Consider the following 21,440-nt stretch of genomic DNA (forward strand, 5'->3'; position numbering starts at 1 on the left):
TTTTCCACACTCAGGTGCAGAGACAAGGTAAGGTGTACCGCTCAGAGTGTAGACAGCCAAGGCAATTGTAATTATGTAAGGCAGTATATGCATGCACAATACTAAACGCCTCTGCAGTTCAGAAGCTGTACAAAAAGACAGGCCTTTTATTTTGAGTGTGCTTTTTATTGCAAGGTATTCAATATATGAAACAAGCACTGTACAATTATTTCTTGTATTTGCCTCAGAGTTTTCAAAAATGCTCCGAAGTTTATTTACATGTGTGCTAATGCTTTTCCTCTTATTTTTATTTCTATAGTTAAGTTATTCACTTAGGACCTTGATCTAAAGCCTCTGGAAGCCATTGGAAAAATTGAGAGCCGTAAGCATGTCTTTCCACAAATAGAGCAAAACCAGTGTACTTTAAAGAAAAACAAAAAAACAAAAACAAAACAAAAAAGGAAAGAAAGTAGGAGAATCCCTAATTGCATGCAGTACTACCTAAGGACCAAGATAATTAAATACTGTAGATTTTGTTACGTGCCACAAGAGGATGTTTATCTGTCATGTAGAAAAATCTTCAATTTAATCCAGTTTGTTTCGCAACAGTTTGGAAACAATTCCAGCTAACTCTCTTTTCCAAGGTAATATTATTTTCCCCTCACAAGCAAGTCACAAATTAAAATATGTGTAAGGAAACATGTAATTCTAAATAAGGAAACAATGAGACTCTGTTTTGCTTGTACCTGCCCTGGAAAGAGAGCTGTGTGAGGACTGACAAATAAAAGTGAAACAGATAGAAATTTGTAATGGTTCCATTTATTAATACGTATATCACAAATACTCACAATATCAACGCATTCTTGTTGGCATGCTAGACAGAGGCATCATTAAAAAATTCCTATTTTTTTAAAAAGGTTTTAAACTTTTGCTTTCCCCCAAAAATATTCCTTATGCTTGGTTTTTGTTTTTTTGTTTTTTTATTTTTTTATTTTTGCTTTTTTGTTGATTGATTTGACAAAGTATTTGGTGGCTGCAATTCCAATGCACAAGAAGAGAAAAGAAAAGAAGAGAAAAGAAGAGAAGAGAAAAGAAAAGAAAGGAAACAGAGGATGAAGGCCGCAGTACAGCAAGGTTTCATTAGTTCATAGTTATCTAATAAAAAAATAAAAGAAGCAAAATTACCGCCTTCATAGTAAGCAACAACACAGCTTAATAACAGTATCACACAGGTTCAGGTTCAGAGGCAAAATGCACTAGACAAAGCCTACACACTAGGCATACAACACTGAATAAGAATCAAAGATGTAGAAGAACATCAGGAATAACAGTTCCCTTCAAGCACAACACTTCAACATTATTTTTCAAGTATCTTTATGGTATGTTACTGATTTCATTTGTTTTGGGGAAGGGGACAGTTGTGGGGGAGGATGAAAATCTTAGTAAAGCAATTAACAAAATAAGAAATTAAGATTAACCCAAAAGAATATATATTTTATATACTGGTTTATATGTGTGTGCAACATTTATCAACCATGGTGAAAGGCTAATTATGCCCTTCAGTCACTACATGCACAGCCTGATCAATGCTGTTAATGAATTACCTTTGTTAACTTACAATGCAACTACTGTATGACCAAGAACATACATACAGTGCCATCATATGCAGAGCCTTTAAGATGGACTTCTAGATGCTGCATGATTCAGGCTACTCTTTGTGGCACAATGGTACTTCACGGAATGGTACACTACGCATGGTACGGAGCCTAGAAGATGGTTTGTGTGTGTGTGTGCGTGTACACGGATGTGTGTGTGTGTGTGTGTGTGTGTGCGCGCTCACACAAGCATGCACGCTTATGTGTGTATGCGTGCATGTGCATGTATGCGTGTGTGAGTGTATGTGTGCTGTAACATTCTTTAAAGTCTTCCTTGATTTCTGCAGTTCCTGATTTTGAGACAGGCTCTGTATTTCACATCTCTGAAAGAATAGGAAGAAAGAGAAGGGGTTGGGGGGGAGGGGGAGAGGTGAATAATTTAATTGCAGATCTTCATAATAGAATTTTTCTCTTCTTGATTTTTTAATAAATTCTGAGATAACAAAGCTTTCATACATTGTATGTTTAAGTGAGGTTACAATTGCCCTTTTTTGCCAGGCAGAACACTGAAATTAAGAAAGAAAAAAATGCATAAAAACATTTAGCTATCCAAAATGTGTTAACTTTCATGGGTAATGAAGAGCAGAGCACAGCTACTGAACTATCTTGTCAACTGCATACTGTATTAAAAAAGATAAAGGCTCACCTTGTTAAACCATCTCATACTGATTGGCAGTAATAAATCGGGACAGACAACAGGCCAGCAGCATTCCAATCAACTGAGAAAAAAAAGTCACAAAGAGTTAAGGGTAATTGTAACGTGCAATAGGCGTGTCTACACGAGACGCTAGAAGCTCAGTAGACTAATTCTACTGCACATTAACATGCCATGGCAAAAGCTGTGCTAATGTGCTAATATGTAGTAGAATTAGTCTGCTTCACATTAGCTTCGTGAAAAAGACGTGTGTTGGCACTACTGCGCAGTAGCACTGATTATGGCACGTTAAGTTAGTCCCTGTTATTACAAGCACTAAACTTAATACGTCATAATTACAGCACATTAATGCACATGTAGACATGCCCAGTGACTGCCAAATAAATTCATTGATACCAGCTTTTTGAAAACGGAGATATGTCTTACTTGAAAGCAAATGGTTTATGTTCTATATTTGTCATATGCCAACAAAAGTGCAGGTCTAATTCAAAAAGCAATAAGAAAAAGTAACACTCACCTTTTCATCAGTCTTCCCACCCATTTATAATCAGAAACCCACCTTCTTACTTCAGTGATTTTTACTACTTTTTATTCTAGTGTATACTGCCCGGCCTATGGGAGATTGAGCTGGATTTATATATGGCACATGAATCAACAAACACTTGAACAACTTGTAATGGGTCTACTGTGTCCCATCACTACTACCAAGGTACATCCCTGAAAGATAGCAGCCTTGGAGATTGGAGTAATGAGAACAGAACTTAACCTGCAGAATCTTTACTACCGACTATTATGAATACACAGGAAAGGAATTTACTTGACTCCCAGGCCCACAGGGAGCATGCAGAGCAGGTACACTTAAATGTAAACATATAGTTAGCAATAAACTTCCCTATTAACTAAGAGGCACTGTTAGAAGTGGGTTCAGTGGAACCCAGTCATGTCAAAATCCAGTGTTTCACTTTCTTTACAAAAGTTATGTAACTTTAAAGATAAGATGGTTTGAAATTTGGAAATGCAGTGCTGATGGGCTAGGCAGTAGTCATTGCTATGCAAGCCCTTCTCCAGTCACTCTGAGCTCTCCCAAGCCATGGCATTAAAATTATGTGCCTTAACATTTGCAAAAATACACGCAGTGAGATCAGCAAATCACGAACAGCCTGAAAATGGATCCATTAGAAAGGATTTTTGTATATTATTATTATTATTAATCTCATAGTAGTTTACTATTTTACTCATTGCAGTTTAGTGTTTTCCTGTATAGACCAATGGTATAATACACTGCAAGTAATTCAGCTGTGCTTCCCACACTAGTCAACTAATTAACTCATGAACATATCCACATTGTTGCAGTTCATAACCATGTGCAGAGGTGAAGAGAGAGGACTGCCTCTGCAGAAATATCAGCCATTCTCTGACTTTGTTCCAAGGAGTTACAGCTACTTTTGCCAAAGGGTGGTATGTCACAGCTGCTGTACCTCATTCATTCATGTCCAGTGGGGCATCTGTTCAGGGCACCAAACAACTCACTTTTCATATTTCTATTTACTCCATGTGGAGCATACCAGAAAGAACTGATTTTTAAGAATGTAGGCCAAAATATGCTAGCAATAAAAACTTTTCTTCTTCAGATGAATTGCACAGCAGGCACCCAGCTAACTTCTTGCTGGTTACCCTCGCAAACTGGCTTCTAATTCTGTTGTATCTTACTCTCTCAATCCTGCAGAGTTCACCAGTAACTGCCACTTCTCCTAACAAACTGATCACTCTGTCCTTCTTCTGCCCTAACCCTGTGTTACATTCCCTAAAGTGCATTTATGACCCCTGAGAATGAATGTATAATCCTACCCATAAGTGATACCGATTCCTAATATCTAAAACTGTTTAGATGACACTGTCAAAAGAAAGCAGCACAACACTTTGTTACTTAGGTTTCAGATTAGTTGACATCAGTACTAAACAGATTTAGCCATGTTTAAAGTTAACATGACCACCACTGTTTCAGCAGCACCACGATTTCACTTCTATTAGCATAAGCATGTTTGATTTGGCTAAAAACAGAAGCACATCAAGCTGTGCACATAGCTAGAAGAATTTCCACAACCACCCTCTTTTCCTCTTGCATATACACCTGAATCGGAACAGTCAAAGGTTCTAAGGAAATGCTGATTTATACATAATGGGTGTGTCTATACAAGATGCTTTACTGTGCAGTAGATTAATCTCTGCAGATTAATCTACTGCACAGTAAAGCAACAGCATCTACACATGCGCGTCTTTTATGGTGCAGAAAGTTAGTCTACTGTGCAGTTAGCTACTACCTGTAAATACAGGCAGTAAACTAACTGCATAGTAGATACCGCACAGTAATACACGTGTAAACAATGGCCGGAAGCAAATTTGCTCCCAGTCAACCCCAACACTAGGGGACCTCCCCCAGTCCTGGTGCTACTCAGCTCCCAGCTCCCCCAGAAGGTGGGAGCTGAGCTGTGCCTGGACGGGGTAGCTCTCTGCCCCCCACCCCATTCCAGCACTACTCAGCTCCTGGCTCCCTACAGGAACCAGGAGCTGATTAGCATCAGAACTTGGAAGCTCCTTGCTTCCCCATGCAGCCTGGGGTTGGCTGGGAACTGTCCCTTTTGGGGTAGCTCCCAGCCAGCTCCAGGGTATACAGGGATTTCCCTGAGGTTACTTCTGTCTTGTCCCCCAGAAGGATCCCCTGAAGCCTGGAGCTGGCTGGGTGCTGCCCCAAAAGTGGGGCAGGTTTTGCCCAGGATCATGTGCATGGGGCTGCAAGAATTCTGCAGTGACAGCTGTCTCCCAGCCTCATGAACATCAGGATCCCTCCCAATGTGTATGGGGCAAGGAGACAGCTATCACTGCAGCCAGCAGAGCTCTCCTGGCTGCATGTGCATGGGGACCAGTTTCATGCTCTGTGCCAGCCTGAGGGCTAGCACCATAGGGAAGCCTGGAGCTCTCCTTGGCTCATGCAAGGGGCCAGAGAAGGATAGAAGTAACCCTGTACTGGGCTGCTCCTAACAGGGACCATGTGTACGCTCACTGCACAGCATTTTACTGAGCAGTAAGCCTTTATAGCATTAATTGCATGTGTAGACATGCCCAGTGTATCCCAAACACATGGCTTCTGCCCAAACAGAAGCAAGTTTGTGCAAGATAAACTATCCGTAGTACCTAAGAACATCTCAACTTCATAAGGACTGATGTTTAAGAACAACTTTAATTCTCCTGAACTCGAGTTAATTTTCCCACCATGGATTTGTGCACATCAAGTGAAAGGGTTAATCTTAATTCAGGTATAGACTAGACTGAACAGAGGTTACAAAACACACCCAATATGACCCTTATTAAAAACCACAGCACTTGATCTTTTCAATATTTTCACAGCTGCTGAAAGAGATTTGGATGCCAAATCACCTCTTCAGCTTTGAAAACCCCAGTCTACATCAACAGCGCAGCCTAGCAAGGCCATAGCTTTTACCTACATATGTTTTAAGGTTTGTGTTGAGGGAAATTTGGTCTCTGTATGTGAACTGCTCCCCTGAGCCACAGTAAGGATACTAAGCTACTAGGACCTTGTCTCCAACACTGGCAAGCTATAAATGCTTTAAAGGCAGAGTAGAAGAAATAGGGCAAGTATAGAGTGAACCATCCTGTCATACCCTCCCAGGTCCCACCAATCATAGGTTTTGGGATGTCCTAAACCCATGGTTGCATCTCTACTTGTTGTGTTTAGCAGCCCCTTCATAAATCTGTCTAATCCCTTTTTGAACCCAGTTATACTACTGGTCTTCACTACATGCTGTGGCAATGAGTTTCACATGTTAATCATGTATTATATGCAACTGAAATACTTCTCTTTCATTTTATTTAAAGCTGCAGCCTAATAATTTGATTGGGTGCCCCCTAGATTTTGTATTTGGAAAGATAATACACTCTTGACTTTCTCACACCTTTCACGATGTTATAGACCTCTGTCATGTCTTCCCCTTCCTCCCTCTCCTCAGTCATCGCTGCTCCAACCTGAAAAGTCCTAGTTTTTTCAGTCTCTCCTCATATAAAGGACAGACTTGAGCAGTCTAAAGTTTTCATTCTGTTTGGCAAGCAATTAATTGGTGTCATGTAGGATGCTTGCAGACGTAATCCCCCCACAAAATGGCACTTTACTTTAAACACGGCATGTTTCCACGCCAAATCTGCACATGCCCAGAAGAGGCAGCGCATTACTTCAACCTGGCTCGCCTGATGTCTGTAAAGATCAAGCGCTTTAATGCGGCTTTTTTCGGGTTTTCTATCTAATAGCTGATTGAAAGCACCAAAAAGCCCTGCTGAAGTGCCAGATCTTTATAGACACTGCAGAGCCAGGCTGAAGTAACACATTGCTTCTTGTGGTAAAGCACGGGATTTTTCTTTTCTTTTCTTTTTTTTAAATGTCTGTAAGCAGCCATAACGTTATCTGGCTGTGCATTATGTCTCGATGTTTAAATATTCCAGTCTCTATGGGGGTGATTTTATCAACTTGGCAGTTTGTAAAATCCTATTGAGAACCCATCACATTCTGCAGCTTTACTACTCAACAGGGCTTTGAAGGCTTCCACTGCTACTTTATGTGATATTTCTTTCTCTGAGTCTCATTTTTTTCAAGAGCTATACCTCTTTTAATGCTTCCTGATATATATATATATATATATATATATATATATATATATATATATATATATATATGTATTTGCTGCATATTTCCTTCAAGGTCATAGAAGCTTTTACATACAGAACCAAACAATGTTCTAAATGGGTTCTGGGTCCTGGCTGGATCTCCCATTACTTTTTAATATTTGCGGGTTTTATTTTATTTTCCTCAGTTTACATGTAACTTACTCCTGAGCTTTATTATCTTTTTCACTGTAGTAACATTGAGTAATAATGGTAGCATGGCTGGTCCTCTTTATTTTCATTGTACTAATTCCTCTTCAGATCCTAACTGATTCCTTGCTGATCCCATAATGGTTTACTTTGTTTGCATATGGGACTTGAGGGGGAGAGGGAAAGAAGGATGAATGAGCACGCAAGTGCATGCACACACAAGTACACAGGCTTTCCTGCTTCTCCACATGCCACCCACAATGAGATTTCAGCAGTACTCCAAAGCATGGAAGAGCTGCTACTTTAAAAGTCACAAAATTGAATGTATTCAAACCTAGACTACCACTGCAAGATACCAACAAATCCAGTATGTGTGGTCTAAATTGGGCTGATTACATGGGCTGGCCACAAACAGAATGTAATACAATCAGCACACAGTACAATTCACAACAGTATAACAGAATGAATACTCAAATGGGACATGCATCAAAGGGCATTAAAGAATTAACTAAAAAACAAATCAAGTTGTTAAGCCAGGTTGATACCTTATATTTTTATTATTATTAACTGTACTGTGGTAGTGCCAATGGACTGATCAAGGATAGGACCCCATCATGCCAGGCAATGTATAAACAGAGTACAGACTCCCACAGAGCTTAGAATCTAAATGTACTTCATACAGGGCTTATATCTCACACATGCACAGAAAAGGAAGACTCATTTCATTTGAATGGCAGTGAAAACAAGAGTCATCAGGAGACCACTCCTCTAGTTTTTACTTGTGCGGTGCTAAACAATCATGTATTAGCTCCAGAATGGTGTGTATATATGCATACCAAGCCAATCACATGGGTACCAAATGTAAGAGGGGAACAAATAATCTATAATTAAACTGTAAAAGCAAAGTATTCATTAAAAAAAAATAGGTTCCAGATTTCTACCACAATCAGGCTTCATCACAGCTTTCTTCCTGTATCAGATTTTTGGTGAAAAGGGGAGGGCAAGATGAGAGGACACAGAATTGTTACAGACAAGTAATATGTCCCTCTTGTTCAATATCTTCATTAATTGTTCAATATCTTCATTAATGATCTGGAAGATAAGATGGAGTGTACCCTCAACAAGTTTGTGAAGGACACCAAGCTGGGGCGAATAGTAGATACACTAGAGGGTAGGGCTAGGATTCAGAGTAACCTAGACAAATTGGAGGATTGGGCCAAAAGAAATTTCATGAGGTTCAATAAGGACAAGTGCAAAGTCCTGCACTTAGGACAGAACAATCCCATGCACTGCTACAGGCTGGGGATCAACTGGTTAAGCAGCAGCTCTGGAGAAAAGTACCTGGGGGTTACAGTGGACAATAAGCTGAATACGAGTCAACAGTGTGCCCTTGTTGCCAAGAAGGCTAACAGCACGATGAGCTGCATTAGTGTTGCCAGCAGATCAAGGAAAGTAATTATTCCCCTCTATTCTGCACTGGGGAAGCCACATCTGGAGTACTGTGTCTAGTTTTGGACCCCACACTATAGAAAGGATGTGGACAAGTTGAAGAGAGTCCCGCGGAGGGCAACAAAAATGGTTAGGGGCTGGGGTGCATGACTTCTGAGGATAGGCTGAGGAAACTGGGCTTATTTAGTCTGCAGAAGAAAAGACTGAGGGGTGATTTGATAGCAGCCTTTAGCTACCTGAAGGGTGGGAACAAAGAGAATGGAGCTCAACTGGGTTTCAGTGGTGGCAGATGACAGAACAAGCAGCAATGGTCTCAAGTTGCAGCAAGGAAAGTTTAGGTTACATGTTAGGAAAAACTTACTCACTTCGAGTGTAGTGAAGCACTGGAACAGGTTACCCAGAGAGGCTGTGGAATCTTCATCGTTGGAGGCTCTTGAAGTCCAGCTTGACAAAGCCCTGGCTGGAATGATTTAGTTGGGGATGGTTTGATAAGATGACCTCTGGAGGTCCCTTCCAACCCTAATTTTCTATGATTCTTATTCTTACTTCTGCCAATCAGTGTTGATTGTTTTCTATAGATTGTCTTCAATAGATCTGATTGTCTTCTGTGCATTTCTGGTAATGTTAAACTTTTAGTAACATACCCTGAGAAGTGAACATTTATGGAGACCAGTTTATCCAAAAAGTAATTGACAGAAGCTACATTCTTAACCTTACATATTTTCTGTCTTCTCAGAAGTGCTATATCTATACTTACTACTTCTCTTTCTATTTCTAGTTCTATGGTATTTCAGGATTAAGAACAAGAATGTGAAAGTCCCAAGCTCATAGAAAACAGCTGTTTAGCTCAGTTGGTTAGAGCATGATGCTAATAAGACCAAGGTTACAGATTCCGTCCTTGGATGGACTAGATGATCTCTGGAGGTCCCTTCCGGCCTTACTCCTCTATATTTACACTTGGATTGCCCTCATCTCTGTTTAAGAAAAAAAATCTCTCTCCTCATGCACTCTCCTGAAAACTTCGAGCATGTGCCTGAAAAGAATGTGATCATACCAAGAATACCAGTAATCTGAAAATGGTGGCAAATTTTTGGGATTCAATGGAAAACTAAGGTCACTCATGATGAAGGTCACTCATGATGAAGGTTGGTACAGCTGGATCAATACCCTGCCAGTCAAAGATTAACTAGAAAGTTAACTTCCAGGTGTTCTGTGTTTACAGGTGGTTTCTGTTCTCATATCCGGGTATATATAGACCATACCATTGAAGTCAAAGTGAAACAAAACTCTTAGGAAGTCCCTACAACATGTTCACAACAACTGACTTGGATGACTACACAGTCCGGTGGGTGGCGAATTGGCTGGAGGGTCGCACCCAGAGAGTCATGGTGGATGTGTCGGTTTCGACCTGGAAGGGTGTGGGCAGTGGGGTCCTGCAGGGTTCGGTCCTTGGACCGATACTCTTTAATGTCTTCATCAGCAACTTGGATGAGGGAGTGAAGTGTACTCTGTCCAAGTTTGCGGATGACACAAAGCTATGGGGAGAAGCGGACACGCCGGAGGGCAGGGAACAGCTGCAAGCAGACCTGGACAGGTTGGACAAGTGGGCAGAAAATAACAGAATGCAGTTCAACAAGGAGAAATGCAAAGTGCTGCACCTAGGGAGGAAAAATGTCCAGCATACCTACTGCCTAGGAAATGACCTGCTGGGTGGCACGGAAGTGGAAAGGGATCTTGGAGTCCTAGTGGACTCCAAGATGAACATGAGTCGGCAGTGTGACGAAGCCATCAGAAAAGCCAATGGCACTTTATCGTGCATCAGCAGATGCATGACAAATAGATCCAAAGAGGTGATACTTTCCCTCTATCGGGCGCTGGTCAGACCGCAGTTGGAGTACTGCGTGCAATTCTGGGCACTGCACTTCAAGAGGGATGTGGATAACCTGGAGAGGGTCCAGAGAAGGGCCACTCGTATGGTTAAGGGCCTGCAGACCAAGCCCTACGAGGAGAGACTAGAGAAACTGGATCTTTTCAGCCTCCGCAAGAGAAGGTTGAGAGGCAACCTTGTGGCTGCCTATAAGTTCATCATGGGGCACAGAAGAGAATTGGTGAGGTTTTACTCACCAAGGCGCCCCCGGGGGTTACAAGAAATAATGGCCACAAGCTAGCAGAGAGCAGATTTAGACTGGACATTAGGAAGAACTTCTTCACAGTTCGAGTGGCCAAGGTCTGGAACGGGCTCCCAAGGGAGGTGGTGCTCTCCCCTACCCTGGGGGTCTTCAAGAGGAGGTTAGATATGCATCTAGCTGGGGTCATCTAGACCCAGCACTCTTTCCTGCCTGTGCAGGGGGTCGGACTCGATGATCTATTGAGGTCCCTTCCGACCCTAACATCTATGAATCTATGACTTGCATTAATAATACTTGCTTCACTGGAGTTTTGTGAGAATTAATATTCTTCAAGTGACTTGAAGATATAAAATACTCTTTGCTTAACTAAACACTAATTTGTAATTATTTGCAAAGTGCAAAATTTGAACCATTACTTCATCTTCCCTTTCCTTGTTGGTCTCCCTATCCTCTTTGCGCTGTCATTTTCAGTGCCTGGCCCCGCTACATCTCTGTTCAAGGCCATAAGTACAAATCTTGCCATGTTTCGCGAACCAGGGCTTTCATTAACAAATCAGATACTCTAAAATTCTGCTTTCTCCAGCAAGACTGACACTCCACCTTTAGTTCCCTGATTTATCGTGTAGTGCTTTCAATCCTCAGTATGACATGCATACAACTCCCCATGCTCTAGTCTCTTTCGTTAAACACCACGTTTATCAGCCTTTATTGTTTCCTTTGCGTTGAGTGGCCTCTATAAAGGAGAATGCCCATAAAGCTTTGATGCTCTGGAGTGTTTCTGCCAAAAAAGCCTGTTCCTCTGCCTGATCAACATCCATGCCCAGCTACATCTACTCAGCTATTCTGCTTTTCTCAGACACATGTACATTCAAGCCAGAATTAGGGCTAAAGCCTTTTAACAAAGTGTCTTCTTTTGGACTGACTGCCCGTTTAGGACCACTTGAAGGAGTAATTTCATGCTATGCTTCTTAAAAATACCCATTAGGACTTTTTTAAACCAATACTTTAAAACACAAAGAAAACCCTGCTAAAAGTCTGTCACATAGCCCTTGATAAATTAACTTTTACATAGCTCTTATGTTAAGGAGCATTTTTTAAGTCAGGCCAAGGCACAGCTTCCTTTTTTGCGAGTGCATGCCTCCTCCCCTCACCGTGAGCTCTGGGAACCAACTTGAAAGGTTACATTTCTGCCTGAAGTGGGCTTACAATAGGTACAACTACTCAAGTTTATTCCTCAAACCATATAATAAAAGACCCCCAAATGAATCAGTATCCTTGAATTCCGAAGGATTGATTCACAGCATGCGGACAGTATGCTGCCTCTGCATCCTACAACGTAACTGGAAATAAGGCTCTAACACTGCACTTTAATCTTCCCATTTAATGAGTAACCCAAATGCAATTCTAACCTAGAAAATGCTGCTGTGACCTTTAAAACCACTGTAGATTTTCTGTAGGCAAAACTGTCCCTGATGTATACTACTTGGACAGTTCTATTTTATGTTGCACAGGCTGTATGAATCATTCTTTCCTGAAGAATACCTGCTAAACTCAAATTAATCCAGCTGGAAGCCAGTATCAGCATTCAACTACAAAAACAATTTGAGATGTTATTATTTGAAGCTCAACAAGCAAAGCTTGAGCTTCTCAACTGTATGGATGATGTGAGTGCCAAAGCATCTTTTTCAATCTCTGACTACAACCTAGAAATCTGTGTCAGAGCAGTAAGGTATGTCACACCATTGCATCAGCTTTTTCCATTTTCTGAGAATCAGCACATGCTTTGTGCTGGTCAACCCCCTAGAAATGTATGCACAAAAATGGCCCTGAAATGCACTCTACTGTGGAAGAACAAAATAGGATGATTTATCTTTTATTTAAATTTAAATATTTCTTAACAAGAATAGTGAAACCTCACCTGGAATCTGCCTCCCTGCCTATTATGTTATGGTTATCCCTGTGCAATCTGAAATTAGTTTTTCTCTAATCCATTTTGAATCAATCAAAACAGATTAATAATAATCAATAATCAGCTCTCCTATCATCTTTAAATATAAGGCTAAATACTGTCTGCTCCACAACGGTAAAGGTGGCCTCTTCCCACTCACAAACAAGGAAAGTAGACTCTACGGTAGAGTGGAAAGTTTTCTTGTTTAATATGCTATACCCTGTCTCCCATTAAGGATGTATGGCCTATCGGAAGTCAATCATGCCCCCCCTCCCAGCTACTGAGAGGATATACTGCCATCAGGCGGAAATAATGGCCAGCAGCACATTGCTGTTCACTTTAATCTTGCTCAGATCTGTAGATTGCCATTAAAAAAATCTGGTCTGTGCCAGCAAGATCCCCGTTTCAGGAAATGCATCTCCCTGTACCTCTTTCTTTCCAGCTTCCATCAATAGCAGGCTTAGCCCATTCATGATTGATTGCCTACTATACAAAAAGTAAAAACTCTAACAAACAATCTCCGTGTGGCTGTTCTTATATTCTCTTCCCAACTGCAAACAACTCTCAGCCATGTCAGAGCACTGCTGCTCCTATACAGATTAATTACAGGTATGACCAGGGGAAAGCAGATTTTGTGATGCATATGTAGTACGGACCCTAATCCAAGAATTATCTTGCAGTTTGCCATAATTGCACATGAATGAATATGCCAAAATGTGCCAGAAATTGTGTTACACCTTTTCAATGGAATTTCTGTTTTAAATCTGGGCACTGAAAAATATTCTGACGATCTAAAACAGAATAAAGAGGCCAGACAACACAGTAATGGAATATTTAAGGCTAGAAAAAAAGAAAAAGTTGCCTATTACAATTTATCAAGAACTAACATACAGTGGTAAAAAGTAAGTGACATCACAGTTTCTGGTTACCAAGGAACTAATACCCAAGCCTATGCTGAGTGTGTCTGCATAAATGATGAGTCAGTGGTCTAAAGTATTTCATGCACAACTGACTACCAGTACACTGTGCAATGGCAAAGCATCAGATTTTCTCACAACTATAACCCGAGGCAAGAACATTTTCACGTGGCTCTTTGTCTTCCCCTGAGTGAGGATATAGCAATCCCTCTCTGACGGAAATCAGAAGTTTGATCCAACAAACCCACTGAAGGCTACCTGTGGCTCACTTCTACAGATAAAACCTGGTAAGTTTTCCTCATTACATAGAAGTAGTTATGTAGAAGGACATGGAAATAGGCTTGATTCAGCAAGGGACTGGCATTACTCAGACTAAAACAATGATAAGACAATAGCCCACTCTGACAATATCCTGGAATGATGCTCAAGTGCTGAAATTTTCAATAGCGGCACAGGATAGCGCTCTTTTGCTCTACCCCAATGCCAGTTGCTCCTAACTTTGTCCTTCAAATTTTAACAGAAAGTCGGTTGACACTAGAATCTCTAAAAGATGTCACATGGAACAGAAGGGCCGAATGCTCAGATCAAGCAAAGAGGGAGAACGGATGTATTACGCAAACTGCCACAGAGAGGAAAGTCTCACTGGTGTTTTTAGCTGATGAGAGCGCTGCCCAGACCTGCAGCACGCTGGCAGAATTCCCATGTTTGATGGTAAAACAGAATAAACCTATTTAGCATTTAATTCTCATGGAATTCTTTTTTTCTGAAATGGTGCCTCACACAACCAGATTTACACGTCCGAAGACTTAACATGATGTGAGCAAACAAATCCCATCTGTAATGACCCTTTTAAAGTTCAGTGTTTACAGGGAAACATATATGGCTAAGGAGAGATGAGGCAAATATTATTTTAGAGGTAAGTAGCTTAACAATGCTATGAATTGGCAGGAACCTCACTGTGCTGGTTTGGTTTCTGAGCCCAGGACTGTGCTGCTTTCCAGCTGCACTCTGGCCCCTTGGTGAGATACATGCCCTGCCCATTCACTCCTGCTCTGTGTGCCCAAACCAGACAAATAAGTGGCGCAAACTATTTAGAGCACCTTGGGGACTCTTTCACCTCTGTGTCTCAGGACAGCCAGACAGATGGGGGCAAGGAAACATACTCAGGACCCCTCTAGAGCCATCTACATTGCCTAAATAATGGGCATGGGCACATAGAGCAAGAATGAATGGGCAGGACTCATTTCTCGCTGGCAATTAAATCATGGAGGAAAGTGTTGATGGTATTCCTGGTGGTCAGGATCTGAAGCATCTGTTCCAAGCTCCAGGATTCAGTAGGTTTCTTTGACTGATGTCAGGGAGCCATGAAGCAGCTTCATAATTATCCTCTTTACTTGCCCTGTGACAAGCATATCTTGCTAAAGGAGAGAAGCTGGTACTTTTGGCGTATCTCTACATACGATTCCACACTGTTTGGACCTGGAGAAACCAAACTACTAGGTTAAAGGGGCTCACCTTCGTAATACGTCAGAGGATTTTTGCTTTGGCAGAATTAACAGTTTGTCCTCTTCTATCCTAACTAACTGAAAATTTATTTAGCTTCTTTGTAAAACATCGCAAATACTCTAGACAAAAAAAACCCTGCCACCTGTATAACGGAACACCCCAAAGTTATGCTCGTATTTTTAAATATCTTCGAGTTCCACCACAATCTAAGAAAACCTGATGAGTGAAAAGTCTATGCAAAATATGGATCAACTATTTATTTATGCTCCATTTAAGCCAATGGTTTATTGGGTTAACCTCTATTTGACCCAATGGAGGGACAAGTTGTTTTCCTTCAGCTAGTCATTAGTTGAACCGTAACTGATATTCCCAAGGAGAAACTTCATTTAAGTTGAAAAAAGAAAATCAATGAGCAGATGACTTAAGGACTAATGAGCACTCTGAGCTCCATCCTTTACCATAATCCTTTCTTCAGGCAAACAAGGAGAAAAAAAGAGAGAAAACCCCCACTTAATTCATGCAGTAAAACTGTATACCTGTGAGAAAGCAATTCCAAAAGCCACTCCAGCTATGATTCCCATATTTGTCTCCATAAAACTGGTCACCAGATCATAGCAGCCCTGAAAGAGAGACAAACAATCATTCTTTACAAGTGTATACACAGGGATCCCTCTGATATAAGCTGGATTTAGTCAGATATTGAGTATTTTTGTCATGATGTCCAACACCACTTTAACTACTGAAAAATAAATAAAGTAAGCTAATGTTAAGTGAGGAGTTAACCCAATAACAGTGTTGACAGAAAAAAAAGATTTTGTAAACAAATCTGTCAGCCTAAGGAGGAAGTGCAATGCTATGCTGTTATAATTTTTGAGTGCCTCATGGTTTTTTTTTAAAGTTTAATTATAAAGTTTTATTAAAAAAATTAAACATTTTTACAGAACTGATCTGAAAACAGAACAGGACCAGATGGTAACATCCAGGTTGGGTGAGGGTGGGGAAGCCTAACTAGGAATGTGCTGCAAACATTCCTCAGATGTGTTGCGAGGCATTCTCCATGGCCTTGTCCTGGTAGGGGCAGCAAGCATGGTTTGAAATGGTTTATTAGATGCTTATATCATGAAGTTGTTTTGTATTGTATTTCCTCCAGAGAGGTCTGAGACTTAAAAAAGGTTTAAATCCACTTTCCTGATCTACAGTCGAGTGCCCAACAATTCCCTTGCTCCCCTCTACTTTAACAAACAGCCTTTGGAATCAACAGTAGTTCTCCACAGAGGACAGAGGATTCTTGAGTATATGCTGCTCTTCTCCTGGATACGCCTTTTTACATCTCACTTGCAATATGTATATTTCCCTAAATTATTTTCCCAAAATAAATATATGTTTAGAGAGGTTTAGAATTTGCTTTCTCCACTTACAGATGTTACAATGAATTCTAAATCTGCACAGCCTCAGGGAGCAAAAAGAAAGACTTTTTTTTAATATGTTATAAATCTCATCAAACCACACACACACACACACACACACACACACATACCCCTCCTCTACCTGCCAGGCTCTCTCCCCAAAACTGATCAAAAACTTATTTTCCTCCTGAAAACAATCCTGGAATGTTTTTTTGGGGGGTTTTTTAACCAGATGTTATATAAGCAATAAGCAGGGAATAAGCAGGAGGAGCTCATCCTCCTGCTCAGTGCAAACAATTACGATGTCATAGGGATCATGGAGACCTGGTGGGACTCCACCCATGACTGGACCACGGGTATAGATGGCTATGCCGTGTACAGGAGGGATCGTGTAGAGAAAAGGGGCAGGGGTGTAGCTCTCTATGTCAAGGAAAGCTACGTGTCCCTGCAAGCCGATATTGGCGACCAGGGTGGACGGCTGGAGACCCTCTGGGTTAAAATCTGTGGGGAACACGGCACAGGGGACACAATGGTGGGAGTCTATTATAGACCTCCCACCGAAAGTCCTGAGCTTGACCAGGAGTTTGCCCAGGAACTGGCTGAGGCAGCTTGAGCTCCAGGACCATGGTTGTCATGGGTGACTTCAATTACCTGGACATCTCGTGGGAGGATCACTCAGCAAAATCTGAGCGGTCGCAGAGCTTCCTCTCATGCGTGGATGACCTCTACCTGACTCAAGAAGTCTATGGGCCAACGAGAGGCAAAGCGCTGCTCGACCTGGTGCTGGCTACTGGGGATGACCTAGTCGGCGACCTAGTGATCGATGGGAAGCTGGGTGACAGCGACCACGAGCTGATCACCTTCACCATCCGCCGAAAAGCTGGCAAGTCGGTCAGCAACACGGAAGTCCTTGACTTCGGGAAAGCCAACTTTGACAAGCTCAGGAGGCTTGTCAGTGAGGCCCTAAGGGACTGTGACCACAGGGAGAGGGGAGTTCAAGAAGAGTGGTTGCTCCTCAAGGGAGCGATCCTCAATGCACAAACTAAGTCTATTCCATCTCGGAGGAAAGGCAGCAAGAGGGCACAGCAGCCCCTCTGGCTCTCCAGGGACCTTGCAGACCTCCTGAGGCTTAAAAGAAAGGCCTACAAAGGATGGAGGATGGGAGTCACCTCCAAGGAGGATTATTCTGCACTGGTCCGGTCCTGTAGGGAGCTGACCAGGAAAGCCAAGGCTGCAACTGAACTCCAGCTAGCTTTGAGCATCAAGGACAATAAAAAGTCCTTTCAGATATGTGGGGAGCCGGAGAAAAAGCAGGGGCAACGCTGGACCCCTGCTGAACCAGATGGGGCAACTGACAACTGACGCCCAGGAAAAAGCCAACCTATTAAATAGGTACTTTGTGTCGGTCTTTCATCAGCCCCATGGGACGCCCATGCCCGCTACAGGGCCGGGAAGTCCAGGCGAGGGTGATCCCCTGCCCTCCATTAATGCTGACTTCGTGAAGGAACATCTTGAGAAGCTGGATACCTTCAAGTCAGCCGGCCCTGACAATCTTCACCCCAGGGTACTCAAGGAGCTGGCAAGCATCATAGCCCAGCCTCTAGCGCGGATCTTTGAAAACTCTTGGCGCTCTGGTGTAGTGCCTGAAGACTGGAAGAAGGCCAATGTGGTGCCTATCTTCAAGAAAGGGAGGAAAGTGGATCCGGCTAACTATAGGCCCATCAGCATGACTTCTATCCCGGGGAAGATCTTAGAAAAGTTTATTAAGGAGGCCATCCTTAATGGACTGGCCGACGCCAACATTTAAGGGATAGCCAGCACAGGTTTGTTGCGGGTAGGTCTTGCTTGACCAATCTCATTTCCTTCTACGACCAGGTGACCTATCACCTGGACAAGGGAGATGAGATTGATGTCATATATCTTGACTTCAAAAAAGCCTTTGATCTGGTGTCCCATGATCGTCTCTTGGAGAAACTGGCCAATTGTCACCTTGGGTCCTCCACAATCCACTGGTTGGAAAATTGGCTCCGGGGTCGGACCCAGAGGGTAGTAATTGATGGAAGTCACTCATCGTGGTGTCCTGTGACCAGTGGGGTCCCCCAGGGCTCTGTCCTTGGACCCATACTGTTCAACATCTTCATTAACGATGTGGACACTGGAGTCAGAAGCGGACTGGCCAAGTTCGCCGATGACACCAAACTTTGGGGCAAAGCATCCACGCCAGAAGACAGGCGGGTGATCCAGGCTGACCTGGACAGGCTCAGCAAGTGGGCGGACGAGAATCTGATGGTGTTCAACGCCGATAAATGCAAGGTTCTCCACCTTGGGAAAAAAAACCCGCAGCATCCTTATAGGCTCGGCAGTGCTATGTTGGCTAGCACTATGGAAGAAAGAGACTTGGGGGTCATCATTGACCACAAGATGAACATGAGCCTGCAGTGCGATGCTGCGGCTAGTAAAGCGACCAAAACGCTGGCTTGCATCCATGGATGCTTCTCAAGCAAATCCCGGGACGTCATTCTCCCCCTATACTTGGCCTTAGTGAGGCCGCAGCTGGAATACTGCGTCCAGTTTTGGGCTCCACAATTCAAAAAAGATGTGGAGAAGCTTGAGAGAGTCCAGAGAAGAGCCACGCGCATGATCAGAGGTCAGGGAAGCAGACCCTACAATGACAGGCTGAGAGCCCTGGGGCTCTTTAGCCTGGAAAAGCGCAGGCTCAGGGGTGATCTGATGGCCACCTACAAGTTTATCAGGGGTGACCACCAATATCTGGGGGAACGTTTGTTCATCAGAGCGCCCCAAGGGATGACGAGGTCGAATGGTCACAAACTACTACAAGATCGTTTCAGGCTGGACATAAGGAAGAATTTCTTTACTGTCCGAGCCCCCAAGGTCTGGAACAGCCTGCCACCGGAGGTTGTTCAAGCGCCTTCATTGAACACCTTCAAGATGAAACTGGATGCTTATCTTGCTGGGATCCTATGACCCCAGCTGACTTCCTGCCCTTTGGGCGGGGGGCTGGACTCGATTATCTTCCGAGGTCCCTTCCAGCCCTAATGTCTATGAAATCTATGAAAGCTATGAAATCTTTGTCAACTGTCCAGCAAGCAGCAAAAATGGAAATATTGTCTCGTCTTCAGCTCTGGTAGGGCAATGTCTTTACTCATACACACAGATGCATGTAGGCTTCATTCATGCAGGATCATAGGCATTTCCTTAGAGCAGGGGTGCTCAACCCCTGAACCATGGGCCAGATCCAATCCCCAGAACCTTATAATCTGGCTCATGGGTCTCCTCACAAGCTGTGGCACAGTGCATTAGAGCCAGGTGTGCAGAGAGGTGTAGGGGCCCAATCCCAGTGTGGGAGTAGCACAGGGCCCCCACACTGGATCTCAGCACATGGGACCAGGAGGTGGCAGCATAGGGCCCTGAGCCCAGATCCAACTCACAGGGCCAGATGGAGGTGGCACAGAGCCCTGGAGCCCAATCCCCACACATGGGATTGGGAAGAGGCAGTGTGGGGCCCCCAAGCACACAGGAATAGATGGAGGCCATGAGGAGCTATGGAGCCTGATACCCACATGCAGGGCTGCATGGAGGCAACATGAGGCCCCCAGGCTCAGTCCTGGTGTAAGTGGTCTGATCTGGCCTGTGGAACAGCCCCATGTTTCCCTCGTTTGGCTCAAGGGAACAAAAGATCGAGCAGCACTACCTTAGAGGATACATCAGCCTTGTGTGACAAACTAGGGGGTCAGAAGAAGATAACAATATCCTTTGTTAATGCAAGCCATTCCCAATTACCTGATTTTTTCAACCTCCTTTATAATATTATGTGCTTTTTTTTTTAAATCTTGGAACTAACTATGAAACAGATGAAGTTAATAGCAGCTCAGGATGAGCAAACTCATAATTTAATTTTGTGATGTTTCAACATACATATTAACTCCTAATCGTATCGTGCAATATTTGTCAACTTATTCATGTAACAAGTACCTGTGGCTGTATACCACACGGATTATAAAATGAGGCTAGATTTCTCAACTAATCTTTTCATTTGGCTATACATGACTCAGTGCTTACCCAGCCTTTTTCCAAGGTTCTCAAATCTGTTCAACAGTCTTCAAATGACGTAACATCTAAGAATGATGTTAATCTGAAAGTGTCTTAAGGTCTTATTAAAATGAAAGCATGCCAATGAAATACTTGTGATCATATGCCTCATTAGAAGGCCATGTTTTTCCAGTGCACCATAATGTTTTTTGCATTTTATTGCATGATTACAGATTAATTGCTCAGTCATTATTTTGCATATTAATAAGGGTATATGCAGCACCCAAGAGCTGTGCAGCTATTACTAAAAATACCTGAAACATTGGGTGGCCTGTAACTAGGCAGATACTCAGCGTAAAAATGCCAGTTTGGCATTTGCAACACTACACATTTGATCCTTTATCTGAATTTTAGAGAAAAATAATTCTTAGGCATTGCTTGCAACGCACTTTGAAGATTAAAAGCAGCATGCAAATATTAATTAGCTAATCCTAATGACAGCTCTGAGAGTTAGGTATTAGCCTCATTTGACAGCTGAAGAAACAGACATACAGAGATTAAATGATTTAGCCAAGGTTGCTTACCAAATTAGTAGCAGAGTTCACACAGCATCCCAGAATTTCTAGCCTATAGTCCTGTGGTCAGACCATAAAAACAAACCAACTTCTGATAATTCATCACTATGCCTCAGGATATTTTCATAAATCAATTAACTTTTTGAGGCCTCTCCCTTTGCAAATTTTATCCAACTGCAGAAAAGGCCATGTATCAAATAGATTTACAATGGAGCAAGAAAAAGTCTTCTGCAACATACTGACCCCTGTTTCTCCATTTTTCTAAATCACATGTAGGCAGCCAAATATCA

General features: G+C 42.5%; 1 protein-coding gene and 1 long non-coding RNA gene across 3 annotated transcripts in view; one reads left to right on the forward strand and one right to left on the reverse strand.

Moving 5' to 3' along the window:
• Nucleotides 1-778: 778 nt before the first annotated feature.
• Nucleotides 779-21,440, reverse strand: part of TSPAN7 (tetraspanin 7) — a 169,522-nt gene continuing 148,860 nt past the window's right edge. For both annotated transcript variants that reach the window (XM_006275086.4, XM_019486267.2), the window contains exons 6-8: nt 15,656-15,739; nt 2,281-2,353; nt 779-1,957 (exon numbers count right to left, since the gene is read on the reverse strand). In XM_006275086.4, the coding sequence (XP_006275148.1) occupies nt 2,285-2,353; nt 15,656-15,739 (153 nt within the window). In that variant the 3' untranslated portion in view covers nt 779-1,957; nt 2,281-2,284. The remainder of the gene's footprint in view (nt 1,958-2,280; nt 2,354-15,655; nt 15,740-21,440) is intronic.
• LOC109282872 (uncharacterized) lies at nt 13,787-14,355 on the forward strand. The gene is made up of 2 exons (XR_002089903.2): nt 13,787-13,900; nt 14,134-14,355. It is a non-coding gene; the product is annotated as an uncharacterized LOC109282872 (long non-coding RNA).

The sequence above is a fragment of the Alligator mississippiensis genome, chromosome 1 (genome assembly GCF_030867095.1).
Source record: "Alligator mississippiensis isolate rAllMis1 chromosome 1, rAllMis1, whole genome shotgun sequence".
In the NCBI taxonomy this organism is placed as follows: domain Eukaryota; kingdom Metazoa; phylum Chordata; order Crocodylia; family Alligatoridae; genus Alligator; species Alligator mississippiensis.